The sequence below is a fragment of the Falco rusticolus genome, chromosome 9, assembly GCF_015220075.1.
Source record: "Falco rusticolus isolate bFalRus1 chromosome 9, bFalRus1.pri, whole genome shotgun sequence".
Classification (NCBI taxonomy): Eukaryota; Metazoa; Chordata; class Aves; order Falconiformes; family Falconidae; genus Falco; species Falco rusticolus.
Window position 1 is genome coordinate 45,588,594 of NC_051195.1, and position 15,475 is coordinate 45,604,068.

The 15,475-nt window shown below is 49.6% G+C and overlaps 1 protein-coding gene across 6 annotated transcripts in view; it reads left to right on the forward strand.

The window, feature by feature from the left end:
* ZNF618 (zinc finger protein 618) overlaps nucleotides 1-15,475 on the forward strand; it is a 162,371-nt gene that overhangs the window by 65,314 nt on the left and 81,582 nt on the right. For all 6 annotated transcript variants that reach the window (XM_037399196.1, XM_037399197.1, XM_037399199.1 and 3 more), the window contains exon 2: nucleotides 1,253-1,296. In XM_037399196.1, the coding sequence (XP_037255093.1) occupies nucleotides 1,253-1,296 (44 nt within the window). The remainder of the gene's footprint in view (nucleotides 1-1,252; nucleotides 1,297-15,475) is intronic.

Below are 15,475 nucleotides of genomic sequence, written 5' to 3' on the forward strand. Positions count from 1 at the left end.
TTATCTCTTCATTTCCAGTGGATTTCTTAAACCTTCAGAAGCCAGGATGTGTTTCTGCTTTGTGTAACTTGGAGAATCCCTTTGAAGAAAATTTCACATGAAGAATTAAAAAAATAAAATCAAATTGCAATTTTTGGTTGCTATTCCTTTAAGATTTCAGAATTGCACCAGTGCACTAAATGTGACCTCCATAACTTTTAAATTAAGAATTTATGCTGGCTTGAAATTTATGAAATATTTCAGCATGAAAGAAAGCCTTTTTCCCTCAGGAAAATTGAGCAATAAATCACAGCACTCTCGATTTACTGCCCTACAGCCAGCCAAAGATAGGATTTTTTTCCTTCCCCCCTTCATTCTGAAAAAAAAAAAAAAAAAAAAAAAAGTAATCATATAAGACAGCTTAGCTGCTATCCTCCCACTCTCTAGAATTTTTAATTTCAGCTGTTTCTGCTTGGATTTATTTCCAATATTCCTGCTCAGCTTTTCAATTTCCTCAGTTATTAAATTTTAATTCAGTGCATTAGCATTTAAATTAAAAAAGGGTTTATTTTATCGAAATCGTTGGCTAGCCCCCATCCTGCTGCACATGAATTGCCTGTTTCTGCCATTTGCACAAAATGTGAAATGCAGCTAATATCTTTTAACTTGTATTTGCACAAATTCAGAAATAAAATTTCTGGGTTTGGAATAATATTGTCTTTCCAAAGAAGCCCCTCATCAGCGAGCCGGGGGAAGGAGGCGAAAAGGAGGAGACACTGGTTACTCCTTGCTCAGCCCTTTCTAGGGGCCCAGAGGGTCTCAATTAGGAAATTCATCATTAATGAAGGGAGGTGCGCCGGACCTGCCCCTCTAATTCAGGAGTGGGGCCATCTCCGCTCGGACAGAGCATTGGATTTGGCGATACCTGCCTTATTTCCCTCCTGCAGATTGCTTATTTTTGCATAGGAGGGATAGTTCCTTGAAACTTGGGTAAAGCGCAATAAGTAACTGCATGGGAGCAGCCGGGAGGACCGACTGGGGACCTTGCCTCCGTGGTGGGACCGTGTCCGAAACCCGTCCTGGGCTTCTGCAGAGCTGGGTTTGGTGCACGCCGTGTCCTGCCGGTGCTGGGCGCGGGGCGGGTGCGTAGCTCGGAATGGAAAAACCCCAGGTATTTTGGGTGCAGTGTGCTAGCAGGAAGAGTTTGGCGGGCAGTCTTGCCTTTCTTAACCTAAACAGCCTTTTATTTTTTTGATGTCTTTTGTCCCCTTAGGCCAACGAGAGCAACAGCAGTGGGCGGAGGAGCTCTTCCAGCAGGTAGGTAGATGGTTTCTGTGCTGGGTGGGATGTGGTGGGCAGATGGGGCTCTGCTGGGATGTGGCACTCCATCTCGGGGATGGGTGACAAAGCGTGACCGCATGAGAGGGGTGAGCTGGGAGATCTTACAGCACAGCATCCATACGCCCACTTTTGGATTTTGCTAAAAGGAGGGATGCGGGAAGGATCGTTACAGGCTTGGGGGCTGCAGGAAGGCACGGTTTGCATGTGGTAAGGGGTGGTACAGCTGAGCCCCCCCAGCCCCCTGCTCATGCTGGGGTGCAGACACCGGGCTGAGGCTCTTGGATGGAGACCTTGGGCCATGCTGTGGTGGTTGGGTGCTGCTCTCACGCAGGAGGAGAGGAGGGGTGTCCACCACCCAAGCCCCCTCTGATCCTGCTGAGGAATGTCTTCGCCGCTCCCACCCAGGTGGGTGCAGGACCTGTCAGGTCCCACCTCGGGGACTCTGGTTTGCTGCCACCCCAGTGTGTGTGATGGCGAGCAGGGCGCCCGGGCGTGTGGCATGTCCCCAGCCGGCATGTTGCAGCAGCCTTGCGCGGTGTGGGACGGAGGCGTGCAAGCCCAGCACAAAGGAGAGGGATGTGCTGAGGTTGGGGCTGCCCTGTACTTTAGCCTTTCTACCTCCTGCTGATGCTGTAGGCTGGCTGGGCTTGCTGGGATGCACTCAAGGATGTGCTTCTTGGTCCCTCTCCATCTCTTGTCCAGTGGAGTCAGTCTGGAGCTGTGAAAGCATGGGGGAAGGGGCAGCTTTCCTTCCTTGGCCAGACACACGTTCTCTCCAGCTGGGTGTCCTCTGATGTGCCAGGCAGCGCTGGGGAGGTGGTGGGAGCCGAGAGCAACACGTGGCTTTGGTGACAGTAGGGTTTACCTGGTCCTGTGCACACTGGAAGCTGATTCCTGGATGTCTGCCATCCACAAGCAAAGTGGCAAACTCACCTCCCAGGTTTAAAAGGTTTTGTGGAAAAAATAGGTGGAGGTGTAGGAGATTAGAAATGCCAGAGTGGAAACAGGAGCGATGCTGAAGGTGCACCGGGGAGGGGAGTATGTGGCCTGGGAAGGGGAACAGGCTGCAGCAGAGCATGGAGACATCCATGACAGCTGGAGAAGATGATGGGAAAGTGAGGAAGGTGCCATCACATGGTGGGACAATGCACAGCTTGTTGGGGGAACTGCCGAGCACCTGAGGTGTGTTTGTGGGTTCCGTCAGCGCGAATGGGTGGTGGCGGACAGCAGAAAACCAGAGCCAGTTTGGCTGCTGTGGGAAAAAGCCAACAGGTATGGAGGGCTGCAGCCCGTCCTGGCATCATCTCCGTCAGCATCACCTGCCCCTTCCTCAGCAAGGGGCGCAGCAACGAGGGCAGCCCCCAAATGCCAGTGTGACCCAGACAGTGGAGCTGTGATGGTGTGGCAGTAGCATCACGCATCGGCGTGACCGGTGCGGAACAAGGCCACCATCGGTGTGCCCAGCCAAGGTTTGCTGGTCGCTCTGCAGGGCTCAGCACTGTTCCCCTGCCTGGGGCAGGTCACCGGTGCTGCGTGGAGCCAACCCTGGTGGGACACGAGGCTCTTCTGCAGGCACCCACAGCCCTTGGCAGCGAAGCAGGGAGCACCAGCGCTCCCCTCAGCACTGCCCTCCTGCTCCGCAGCGGGAGCTGCCCTCCACGGCCTCCCCTCTGCACTGCCAGTGATACCGTCTCTCCACTAGCTGTGTGCCAGAGCATCCTCCTGTTCCCTCTGGAGACTTGAAGGCACTGCTGAAGTTTTATCCCTCAGCTGAAATCATCCTTCCATGTTAAAATGTCTGTTCTTCTGATCTCCAAAACACTGAGATGTGGGTCCCCCCCACACCTCCCACTGCTGGACACGCACCGAGTGCTCCCTGCCACGACAGCCCTGGTCCCTGCCTGGTGCCCCGGCTGCTCCGCTGCTCGGCATTTCAGGATGAAACACCCTCGTTACCAGCAGCTTTTTGGTGCGGTGACGCTGCCCGGCACAGAACGCCTTGGGTGCCTGCTGGATTGGGCTCGGCAGCGGGGAGCAGCACCAGCATCGGGTGTCGTATGTGGAGGAGGGCTGCTCTGCTCCCAGCATTGGGGTGGCTCATCAGTGTGGTCCAGCGGTGCTCGCTCCTGGGATGCTGGGCATTAGCGTGGATGAAGCACTGGAAGGAAAACTGGGTGTAGGCTGAAGAGCGAGGGAAAAGAGCCAGGCATCGCTTCCTTCCCCTAAATTCTTTGTGTTGACTTTCCACTCAGTTTTGTAGCTCTCGCCCGAGGGTTTTGCAGAGCAGGTGGGTGGGTGCATTTGCCATGTGGGAAGTGACCCTTCAGGGTGTCCCCTATGGGCATCCTCCCTTCCCGGCTGTGCGGGAGGTGCCCTCGGGGCCCAGCACCTGAGCATCCTCCTGTGGGGGACCGATGGCCTTCCCAAAGGTGGGTCCCTGAGCTCCCACCGGCCCCGCAGAACTTCCTCCTGTTACCACCGTTACTTTCTACATGCACAGAGAAGGAGTGCAAGGCTGGCCGTCACTTTTTTCTTTTAGAGAAGTAGAAACAAAATCCCCTTCAGCATCTACCTGACTGAACAAAAGATGGTCAAAAAAAGGAAAATTGCCAAGTCTGGTTTAAAATAAAATAAAAGAAAAAATGAATATGTCAAGAAAGCTCTTTATTAGCGACGAAGGTTGAAATGGGGCTTTGATGAAATCCGTCGGGTCTTTAGCAGCTGGAGGTACAAGGCAGATGTTTTTTAAAGTTGTTGCTGCTTGAAACTCTTAACTACTTGCAAACTATTGAGGACAGTTTTAACGATTAATTTATATGAGAAAAAATATAAGCAAAATAAGGTTGCCAGGACAACTTTCTCTTTCTGCAACTTTTTTTTTTCCTTTTTTTTTTTTTTTGACTATAGCACGCTTGATCTTAACATGGTGACTGTAGACTTGGGTTGATCCTATTTTTATTTATTTATTGTATTGAATTGACTTTATTCTGTTTCAAGTAAACATTTAAAGCTCTGAAGGCGCAGGATTTTTATGATCTTCTCACCCCCACAGCTCTGACTGGGCCTGTCTGCTGCTTTTGAAATAACACGGTTCAGCGTGTGCAGCTGTTTGCAGCTAAGAATTGGTGGTAGCAGAAAGCGCTTACTACTCGCCTCCCTTATTAACTTGTGTGTGGTTCCCCTACCTCACTGAATGCTTATTAATGGGGGGGGGGTAAAGTGAAGAGAATTATTAGGAGCATAGAAAAAACCCTTCCTTTAAGGGAGCTAGAAGAGAGATGGCTGTTTGCCTTGGAGAAGATGACAACTAAGAGACAACGTGACAAAGCTGTGCATGTTTCTGAACGCTCCGGAGAAGGTAGATCAGAGGCTTCTTTCTTCCTTTTGCAAGGAAAAAAGAGCAGTTGACAAAATTAAAAGGCAGCAAATTAAAAGCCAATAAAAGCCAGGATTTTTTTCTTGCAGTGATGGGCAGTTAGCTGGTGGAGCGTGTTGCCAAGAGCTGGGGCTCGAGCGGGGCTCGGAGGGGGCTCAGGTGAAAGATGGCATCCGTAGGTGCCGTGGGCTCTGGGGGACGAGGCATGTTGCCTGGGGATCAGTTATCTTGCTGGTGCCTACTGGAAAGTTTGTTGAAGCTTCTTCTAGAGCCACTTCTGCACGTGGTGGACCAGGTTCGGTGTGAGTCTGGGTGAGAGTTCTGGGGGGCTTGGAGGGACCAGAGGGTGGTGCGGGAACAGCGCTGGGAGCTGCGGACCTCCGGGGAATCATTGGGAGTCTCCATAACGCTATTGTAAAACTAACTGCTTACCAATAATTAATGTCAGCATTCAGATGGTGGGCTCTGGATCTTGACAAGGAATAATTGAAAAACCAAATGTGCAATTATGTCTGACAAGCAGCGTGTGCTTTTCTTGGTCACCAGAGCCTTGTGTAGTCATGTGTTAGACACGGTTTTATATAATTATTATTGTTTATATGGTGGGTGTCAGAGGAAGGAAGAATTTTAGTTTCAAGTCCTCTGTTGGCTATTTATTTTAAAATCATTAGATTTGTTTTCAGACTTAACTACACTTAATGTGCGAGACTCCTGCTGAATAAATCAGACCCTGATATAGGAGCTGCATCTGTTTGCGGAGGGAACGGAGCCAGCTGGAAGCTCAGCCCCCGTCTGCACCAGGGCTGTCACCAGCCAGGGAACCCGCTCACAGCACAGATGTAGCTGTGCAGAAAAGCATGCTGTGCTCCGAACGGAGCGAAAATCCCAGACCTTCTGGGGTTAGGAGCTCACTGTGAGGGCACGGGTGGCTCCCGGCATTATTGCAGCGTTAACAGCACCGTGGTAGAGGTCCTGAAAGGGGTGGGAAGGTCTCTTGGGGCTGGAGGTGCAGCAGAAGGGCTCCGTGGTGCTGGCCTGGAGGGAGGTCAAGTGCTATGCAGGCAGGAGGGTTTCCAGCGGGTGCTCTAGGCTGGCGCGTGGAGCTCTGCCAGCTCTGGCACGGTGCAGTTTCCCCCCGGTATGCCAGACCGAGCTGTGCTGCTCAGGTAGTCTGGTCCTTTCGGTCTCTTGTCTTAGGAGATGTGACTTTCCAGCTGGAGCAGAAGGTAATGAGAAGTGGTTGCACTACTCTGCTTCTTCTCAGTTCGCCCTTCAGCCTCGCTGGTGGCATCTTTCCCTCTCCTCGCCACGTTGCTTGCTCTGTCCCTGCAGACACGTTGTCCCTAGCACTCCTGTCACCCAGGGGAGGGTCTGCCCTGGGATGGCACTAGCTCTGCGGGCTCCTTTTCCAGCCGTCCATCCTCACCAGGTCCCCCGCGTTTGGGGAAGACAACCTCTGTGTGTGCCCCAGCTGAAAGCTGTGGTCCTCCCAACTTCAGGAGAGGGCTCCATGGGCTGAGCGTTTCCAAGAAGCAAAATTATTTCAATTGTTTCCTCTTTCTTTAAAAGGCCACCTGTGGGATTTTCAGTCCCAGAGCGTGAAGAGCTTCAGACTCATCCTGCATCAGAGAGACAGAGAAAACTATTAATCATTAGGCGAGGTATTTAATAAGCCCTGGTGCTCTCTGAAGGGTTCTCACCAGCCATCTTCAAAAAGAACCAAACAAACCAGCCAGCTGAAGCCCCCCCCAAGCCCCCTCTGGCCAATTTAAAGAAGCAGGTAGTTCAGTTCTGTACTGCGACCAGCGCAGCAGCTGTGGGAAACCAGGCAGGTTTCCTTGAAAGACGAAAGTCAGACGGGTGTACCCATACGGAGAGGCAGTGGCACTCGGACACATCCCATGGACAGGTACATTTTCTATGTAACCCGCACCAGTTTGCCAAACGCCAGAGCTTCGGAGGGCTTCGGTTGGTGTGAGGTGGGTAAACGTTCCTTTGTGGAGCTCTAAGTACCAAGATGCCGTAGCTATCGGGTCTTCAGCAAAGCAGAGTTACCAGGAAATTGTTTTCCTTGGGTCACCCCCTCTCCTGGGCAGCTTGGGGTTGTTCTGATAATGGCGTAGAGCCTCACAGCTTGTTTACGTTAAATGCATGTCTATCTCCAGCAGCAGGACATCTGCCACCTCATTTGTATCGCTCTCCAGCTGGGGAGTTTTCCCAGTCCCAAGGTCCTGGCTCCTTTTCTGTCTCTCTTTTTCCCCTTGCTCATTTGATCCCATTCATCTTGTGGTGGTGCCGTGCCACGCTGCCGCCGGCGCGTCGGTGGCATGGGCCGGCACAGGCTGCCTGTGGCCGTGCTGGGGGACCTGTGGACATTTGCAGGCAGTTGTCACCCCCTCAGTCAATTTTCAGTCAAGCAACATAGAGCTTTCACTGATATAAATAAACCCTTAATCTATTCTCTTTGTTTTTCCCTGAATTTCTTTGTCTCTGTTGACATTTCCACGCTTGAAATTTTAAAGATGCTGGCAGCTATTCTATTATCAGCTTTAAATTTAGTTTTTAACCTGCATCAGTTGTATGTTGCGTTTTTTATCTGACTGAATTCTTTTGCTTTTGGCAAACAGTGCGCGTTTGTTTTTTGTTGGATAAGCCAAATTTTTTTTATATTTGGTTAGACTTTCCTCTTCAAACCATCCTCAAGATATTCCTAATAAGGACTGGAGGGAATTTGTTTTGCTAATATCTTAGGAATTCTTCATGGCTCTTGACTATTGTTCTGGTTTGTATTTTAATGTTTAATTTTTAGAGGAGAGGCAGCCTGATTTGGTCCTGTAATTTACCTTTTCTGAAGGATTTGGAGCTGCCGAGCATCCCTTGAGGAACAAACACACAATTAAATTCTTCTTATGCTTACTGAAGCAGTGTTTGTTGTCGGGAAGGGTTGTGTGTTTTAGCAGACCAAGATAGTTGGAAAAATTAAGTATGCTACGTTGTTTGTTTTCCCTGGATTTTAGCACTGACACCACCCCGCACTATACCACCAACTATTGCATTAGTTATTTTGGGGTTTTTGAAAGCTGTGGCTTCTGGTTTTAGGAGGTGGCTGCCCTTAGAGGCAGGTAGTGATCCTACTTGAGGCATCTCTCTTCTAAAAAGCATTTAGGCCCTTCTAAATTTATGAACTCCATAATAATACTGGTATTTATTGAGCACATTTTTTCCAGGAAAACCTAAATGGCAGTTACTGTTACACTTCTGCCTGCAGAAGGATGTGGTCTCATACTCTGATTTCAGTTTATTTTGGGGGCAGAAAGCAGAAAACCTAAGTGTCCCAGATAAGGACAGGGTGTTGGGCTGCTTCCCTTGCCTCAGGTTGGTTTTTTTTTTGCATGCCCAATTAGTGTGATGTCCTCAAGTCTTGATAGCTTAATTTATAGCATGAGCCTCATGGCCTTTGAGAGTTGCACGTTCATCCTGGTTAGCTTCAGTTTATTCTGGTCAGTTGGTAAGTGATCAGTGTGTTCAAGAAAGTCATGTATGGCAAAGAGTGGATGCACCAGCCTTGTGAAGAAACCCAGCCAACCACCCAAGGGTCCAGCCTGTAGGACCACAGACAAAAGCAGTATAGAAGTTTGAAGCAACACTTGCAATGTAGCAGTAGCCTTGAAGTCCTTAAGTCATGAGGTTCACAAGAGCATGTTGCACATGGAAGATGCCCTGAAGCTCCGACCAGCATTTTCTTTTTTCCTGTTCTTTAGCAAGTTTTCACTTCTCTACCACTGATGGAGGAAGACATTCCCATTCCCTAAAACAACTTCAGAAGATGAGTGAACAGGTTTTTCTTACAACACTTGTCCGCAGAGGTTAAACCCACACTTTGAGAATACGCAATGGCATCTTAGAAGGTGGTGATTGTGAAGAGAACTGAAATCTCCTGGTGGAACATGAGTGACTGTGAACTCCTTGTACAGCTCTGTGACCAAGATTGGGGCTTCAGACACGTGCTGCCACCACGTGTGTTATTACGAGTGCTGGTGGCACACTTTGTCCTGCTCCGGTATCCGCGCTTTGAAATGCAGACAGGTTCCCAAATGTTCATGGAATGAGTAAGGAATTAGAAGGCATATTTTAGTGTGTGTACAGTATACATTGAAAAAGTGTGTTTGCTTTGCTTCGTTCAAGAGGCAGCACAAGAGGTTGTTCTCTCCTGTGGAAGGGGCATTCCCAGTAGCAGGATCTCTTTTCCAGCAAAGAATGGCCAGAGGCAGCAATCCACACTGGAAGTAGAGTGCCTGTTTTTGAAAAGGATTACTCCGAGGAGGGATACAGAAATGTGATGGTTACTCCAGCACTTTACACATCAAAATCAAGACATTCTCTGTAGAAGAGGTGCTGGCTGGAGCTGCAGATGCAGCTCTGACGGAGGAGCAGCTCCACGAGCTGTGGCACGGGGTGGGGGTTGGATCTGGAGGTTGGTCTCTTTGGCTTTCAGGTCTGCGAGGGAATATCTGAAAGCCGAAGCAGGAGGCATGAAGTCTTCATGAGTAAAGTGCTCAGCTGTAACATGGGAAAAATAGCTCCAGATTTTTCTCTTTTAACCCTGAATTTGAAAGTGGGTTTTTTTTTTTTTTTTTGCCTAGTAATGTCTGCAAAAGAGATGTCCCTGATTAAGACACCAGGCTGTTCCTCTGCTTCTTGACCCGCTTTCCCTCCCTCCTCCTGGTGTAAGGCAGGGCTGGGCTGCCCCAGGGAGCAAGTAAGAGCTGTGGGGAGGGGAGGGGATGGGAAGGCCACCACAACTAAGTTACCAGACAAGCAGATTTTCAATTTACAGCTTTCTTTTTCTGTCTCGGCTTCCATCATCTCCATGTAAAACAGGAGCCCATTCATATCTGGTCTGTCCCTTCTTTCCCATAGCTCCAGTCGTGGCAGGAACTTCCTGGTTCTTTTAAAACCGTAGCAGACATCTGTAAATTGAGCCCAGTTTCAGCTTTGCCCATTTTTTGCTTCCTTTCCTTTCTGACAGCTGAGGCCTTTTGATTTGGCGTGGGATGAGCCAGCTGCACATGGGTTTCAAGAAGATGAGTTGTAACGTTGTACTGATGATATTGTCCTGGTGGGCTCTGCAAAGTATGTTCCTTCAGGTGCCCACTACACAGTCCTCGGTACTGTGCTCTTCTGAACCTCTTTGGTCCTGCAGACCAGAGGAGCGTACCAGGGATGGTACAAGAGTGCTTCAGCAGCATAAATGGGCACGCAGCATGCTGTGCCAGGGGGGAGTTGGGTATCACCATCATTAGTATCATCGAGGCATCAGTGATGTGTCTTTGGTTCTTCCAGATTGAGTGGTGTCCAGCAAAAAACTGAAGATGCTCCACGTTTGCTGCCGGGGCAGAAGAGTTTTGTTTGTAGGTGTTGATTCAGAGCGGTATGTCCTCCTCCACGTTTGCTTCCTTTTCCTCTCCTTTTGAGGAGAAAATACACAGGAGCTGACGTTGAAGACTCGTTCTCCACTGATCTCACTTTGCTCCTCCCCAAAAGCTCAGCAGGATGTGTGCTATAAAAATAGCCTCATTAGAAGCCATCTGAGTACATATGCAATCACAGATCACTCAAAAGGGAGCACAGAGCATGCATGTTTCTGTTGCTGTCTTCAGAGAATTACATGACAAATTATTCCTAGCTGGAAGAAATGTCCCTTTATAATTGGTTTTTTTTCTCATTCTTTCATAAGGGAGGAGTGTGTGTTTTTTAAGTAGCTTTTAGTCACTTTCATTATTTATGAGAATGCTACTCCAGATCAGAAAAAGCAAACTACAAATGCGAGTTTCTTCTGGCTGCAGCAACTGACGGGCCCCATTTGCTTTCAGTCATTGCCGGTTCCGCTTACCACAGCCAGAAAGAAATGTTCTCCAAAGACGAAAATGGCACCCTACTGCAGCTCTCCAGTTTGCACCCCCTTCTCCTCCTCTCCTTGCACAGGAGACCAGCTGGAAGGGGGCCACTGCCTTCATGGGTGGCGTGTTCCTCTGCAGAGGAGCCCGGTGTGGGCGCTCGGCCGTTCCCTTCCTGTCTTCCATCTGGAAGAGCTCCTTGCATTGCCCTTGCATTGATGCTGGTGAGGCATCGTCAGGGCTACTCCGCTTTATAATCGAAATTGTGCTTCTGGCAGGGTCATTTGTCCATATTATCTTGCTGCATCATCTGTCTGTGCTCAAGCCTTGGGCAATTGATGAACTATCGTGGGTGCAGGACCAAGGGAGAGTTGTACCTAAATGGGCCCAGGAACCCATTTTTCCCCCTTACCTTTCCAGTTCCCCATGATGAGTCTTCATCAAGGCCTCCTTAAATCTCTTCTGCCTTCACATGCTTGTGTTTGACATGAAAGTGGCTGTAACGTCATCGGAAGATGAAAGTCTGATGATCAAAGCGGGCAGCGATGTTGAAATGAGCATTGTGAGATGGCAGAGCTGGTAATACAGTAATTGGCTATGTGGCCTACTTAGTCGGAGGAGTGATACATGCAAGTGCAATGTTTGTTTGCCTCTTTAATGTTTAAAATCCATAGAGCCTTATTCTGGAAAGTGAAACAGTACCACACCTGCAGGAGCATCCAGGCACACCATGGAGTGGCGGTGTGAGCGGTGTGTGTGATCCCAAGGGTTCTGCCTCATCTCCTGGGCAAGGAAGAGCTTCTTGGGTTGTGAAGCCCCACAATTTAGTAAAGGCAAGACACAAAACAGTAAAGAAGGGTGGTATTCCCCAGGAAAGCTCAAAGGCATGGAGAAGTTAGATGCACTCTGTGGAAGGAGGGAGGGTTGAAGCCAGATGTGCCTGGGCACTCTGCTAATCTCTGGTCTGATTTCTCTTGAGTTGTTTTTGTCCTGTATTGGAGAATGTCCTCTTCCCATGGAACATCACGCATTGGATGTTAAACACAGGTTGGACCTGCAGAGGGGACTGCAGCTGATCCCTGGAAGGGCACTTGAAAACTGTAAAATTGCATTGTTTCATGCAGAAAAGCGGTGGCATGGGCCGGGGACCATGTTCAGAGCCACCATGAGAGGGATGGCTGCAGGTACCCGGGACTGGGAGCTGACTCGTGGTAGGTTCTCCCTTAGTTCATGTGCGCTGCTGTCTCCACCAAGTGGAGGCTGTGACCACATCTCCGGTACCAGTGTGTGACCCAGCAGTGCCCCGCAGGAATTCAGGAGTTGGCTGATCCCTGTGTTAGCACAATGTGAGCTCTGTGCCTCGAGTGCTCGGAGACGTGGTCACCTCCTGGTTTGTGTTGGGGAGTGCTTTTCCAGGTCCGAGTACTGATATTTGACTTAGCTGATGTCCCAGAAGCTGCGTAGTCCCCTTCCCTCTGTGTGTCCCTGCCCCAAACCAGTAAGACTTGCTTCCAGCCTTGGGATCTGCAGAACTGAAAATTCATTCCTGTTCTTACTCGTCTTTTGGACGCCTTTCTGGCAGTTGTGTATCAGCTCCGGCGGTGCTGCGAGAGGAATGGCAGAACCAGGTCTGGATACGATGGCACTGGGGCCTGATTTCTTCTCTCCACCAGGCAGCATGTTCTCTGTAACTGGGCCTCTCAGGGAATTTCTGGAGAAGAAATACATTCTGGATTTGCTGCTGTTTTATCCTCATCTTTAATTGGAGGCTCTCTGTGCTGCTAGGAAACAGGGGAGGCAAAATTTGGTACAACACCAAACAACTGCAGCCTCATGGGCTTGCAAAGGATGCAACATCCAAGGACCAAAGAGCTGGTAAAGAAATTACGCTTTTTACTGGGTCATCTCTCTTGGGTCAGCAGGTGTTCCCTCCTGGTTTGATGCCATCCTTGATGGAGACTGGTCAGTGCTGTCTTCAAGTGCAACCTGGTTCTGCTGTGGCTGTGCATGTACCCCTCTCCACCCTGTCTGAAGTTCTCTGGTGTCAGGAATTTCTTTCCCGTTCTGCTTCATGATGCTCATAGTGTTTCCCAGCCAAACCAGGATGCTTCAAACCCTCCTGTCCCATGAGGATTGTTCCTTCAGCCTGCCTTCCCCTGGCACCCTGGGGAGAGTTATACCTAGGTCAGCACAGCCTCATCTCAGCAAATTGTGTAACTGAGCTTCAGACACAAGAAGCCTGGATGGATCCTAGTTTTGTGCTAGCCACAGGAGCACTCAGTGGGTTTCACGTGGGACCAGAAGAAACTGATGCTAGTTCTTGCTGGGAGAGCTGTCTTCCATCATTGCCACCGCCTTCTTCGCTCCAAAGCTCTGCAGCCCCCAGCAGAGGCACCGAGTGAGCGTTTTGAAGGCTCAGACATGCTCCCAGGGGTTTCAGTGCTGTTCCGTTGGGGCCATCTGCAGCAGCAGCTCTTCGTCAGCCTTGCACCTCCTGGCCTGGAAGGGGACCCATCTTCACACTTGGGGAGCTTGATTGCAGTCCAAGCAGAACGAGCTGGACAGCAGACAGCTGCCATGTGAGTGATGATCCCCATGATGTTGTGCTGTTGGGGACTGCTCGGTCACTGCTAGCAAGAGGCCAATAAGAGTCGATCCCATGGCCTGTCAGGATCTGGTTTTGTGGTCTTCAGACAAGTTCTTCTGTGTAGTCTGTCCACCAGACCATTGGAGGCTGTAAGGGTGGAGGGTGAAGAAGATGTTCTCCATGTGCAGGGAGGGTGGAAGGGGTCCGTTGCCTTCACCTGCTGTTATCAGCAGCTGGTGATGCTCCTCGTGCATCATGTGAAGCAGTCAGAGAGTTAATGGTCCCCTGTGTAGCACATCCAGAGGAGACGGAGGGCTGGGACTGTGTTGCTCTGATATGTTTATTTTAAGGTATTCTGCAAAGCCATAGTGTTCCTCTGGACATTGAGCTGGAGGGAGTTTCCCACTGAAGTTCGGCTGAAGCTTAACATCAGCCAGTGGCTAGAAAATCTCTGTGAGATACTAAATAATAAGAGCAATGTGAGAACACAGCTCTTTCTTAGGTAAAACAGCAGCAGCCATGAAGAAGGTAGCTAAAACTGCTCTCAGGTGGCATGGGACTGATTCCAGCCTGGTGCAGGTCAACAGCAAAGCTTGCATTCCAGGATGGTGATTCTTGCATTTCAGCTTGCACAGCCCAGACGCTGGGGCCCTCGGTGCTGTGAAACAAGATCTAGCTCATGCAATAAAATGCCGGCACCTCAGGGTGTCAGCAGAGAATGTGTCCTGGGGCTGCCGTGGCAGGAGGGCATGAGCTGGTGCGACAAGGGGATGCCGCCTCAGATGCAAGTATCAGCCCTTCTCATATGTATACATGTGTATATACCTGTGTGTCGGTATACAAACACACGGGTTTACATAGATGTATTTTTATAGGTACGTATCATCTGAAAAAATAAGCTGGATGCTGGTAATTTTTTCCTTTTTCCCCACCTTGGAGCTCTTTCCCTGGGATGTGAGTGGGACGTGGGTCTGTGCAGATCTCCCTGCTGGGTTGCCGCGGTGGCTGACCTTGCGTGCGATGCCGGGGGGCTCGATGGGGAGTGTTGTGGGTTCCCCTCCCTGACACACGTGGTGGGTAGTCTGTACCCGTTCTGTGACCTGGGTATACCTGCTGGCTGCTGCCTTCCTCTCTCCTAGAAAGCGTCCAAAGACAGAGAAGTCTCTGTCTGTCATAAAATTGTTCTAAGGTTGTTGTAATAATCCAGGTGTGCTGTGTTTTTTTATAGTTTTGCTGTTTGTTTTTTTTTTTCCTGAGAGGCTTCTTTCAGGGCTTCTGTACTATGAAGTCATGCAGAAGACAGTTGCTAAAATACGTGGGGCTGGTGTCCTTCTGTACAGCAAGTACCTGCTCAGGCTTGTAACATATGGGGCAATATCAGAGGAATAGTATTGCTGTCAATTAATATTTGCAGGTTTAGGTGCCACCCAGGAGCAGACGGCCCAGCTGGTAAGTTACTTTCTTGGCAGAGGTGGATCCAGAAAGCCATTGTGTGTGAAGAGCAAAGTTTTTGAGGGTCCATTGCTCTGATCTAATAATTTATATATTCCTGCAGCTTCAGGCCACCAGTCAGGCCAGTGCCCATCTGTACTGAGCTCTGTAACCCAGGGCCAGCCAGATACGGATACTCTGGGTTTGAAGACTTGGAGGGATTTGTTCTCCCTGAGCACATCCTTTGGAACATGGATGTTCCAGTGGACCACCATCCGTGCTAGTATTTTATGCCTCATTTCAACTGGTTCCAGCTTCCAGCGATAAGCTCGTACTCTGCTCTTCCCTGCCAAATTAAGGAAAGACAGTATTTTCTCCCCATGAAGACGATAATAGGCTGCAATCAAATCATCTCTGTCTTCCTTTTGGCATGAGAAACGGATTGAGGTTGTTCGGTCTTGCAAAGTCATAAAGCATGTTTTTCCCAGTCCTGAACCATTTTGTTGCCTCTTTTTCGAGCCTTTTTTTTTTTTTTTTGAGTCTCCAGCTTTTCTAATCACCTTTTAAAAATGAAGGTGCTCAATCTGTCTTCAGCATGCTGGGAATGGCTTCACCACAGCTTCATACAGGGAAAAAATTACCTCCTTGTTTGATCTCAGGCACGTGTATCCCAAAATTGCATTGGTCCTTTGGGTCAGAGTGTGGCTCTGTGTGGCTGCAGCGTCCTGCCTGCTGGCATCATGGCTGAGCGCCGTGGGTGCATCCACGTTCCTGGATGTGTCTGACTATATGCAACTGCTCCTCTTGGGCAGAGCCAGCGTATGAAGTGATGGATCCACTGGTGCTGGTGTCCCTTTCATAGTC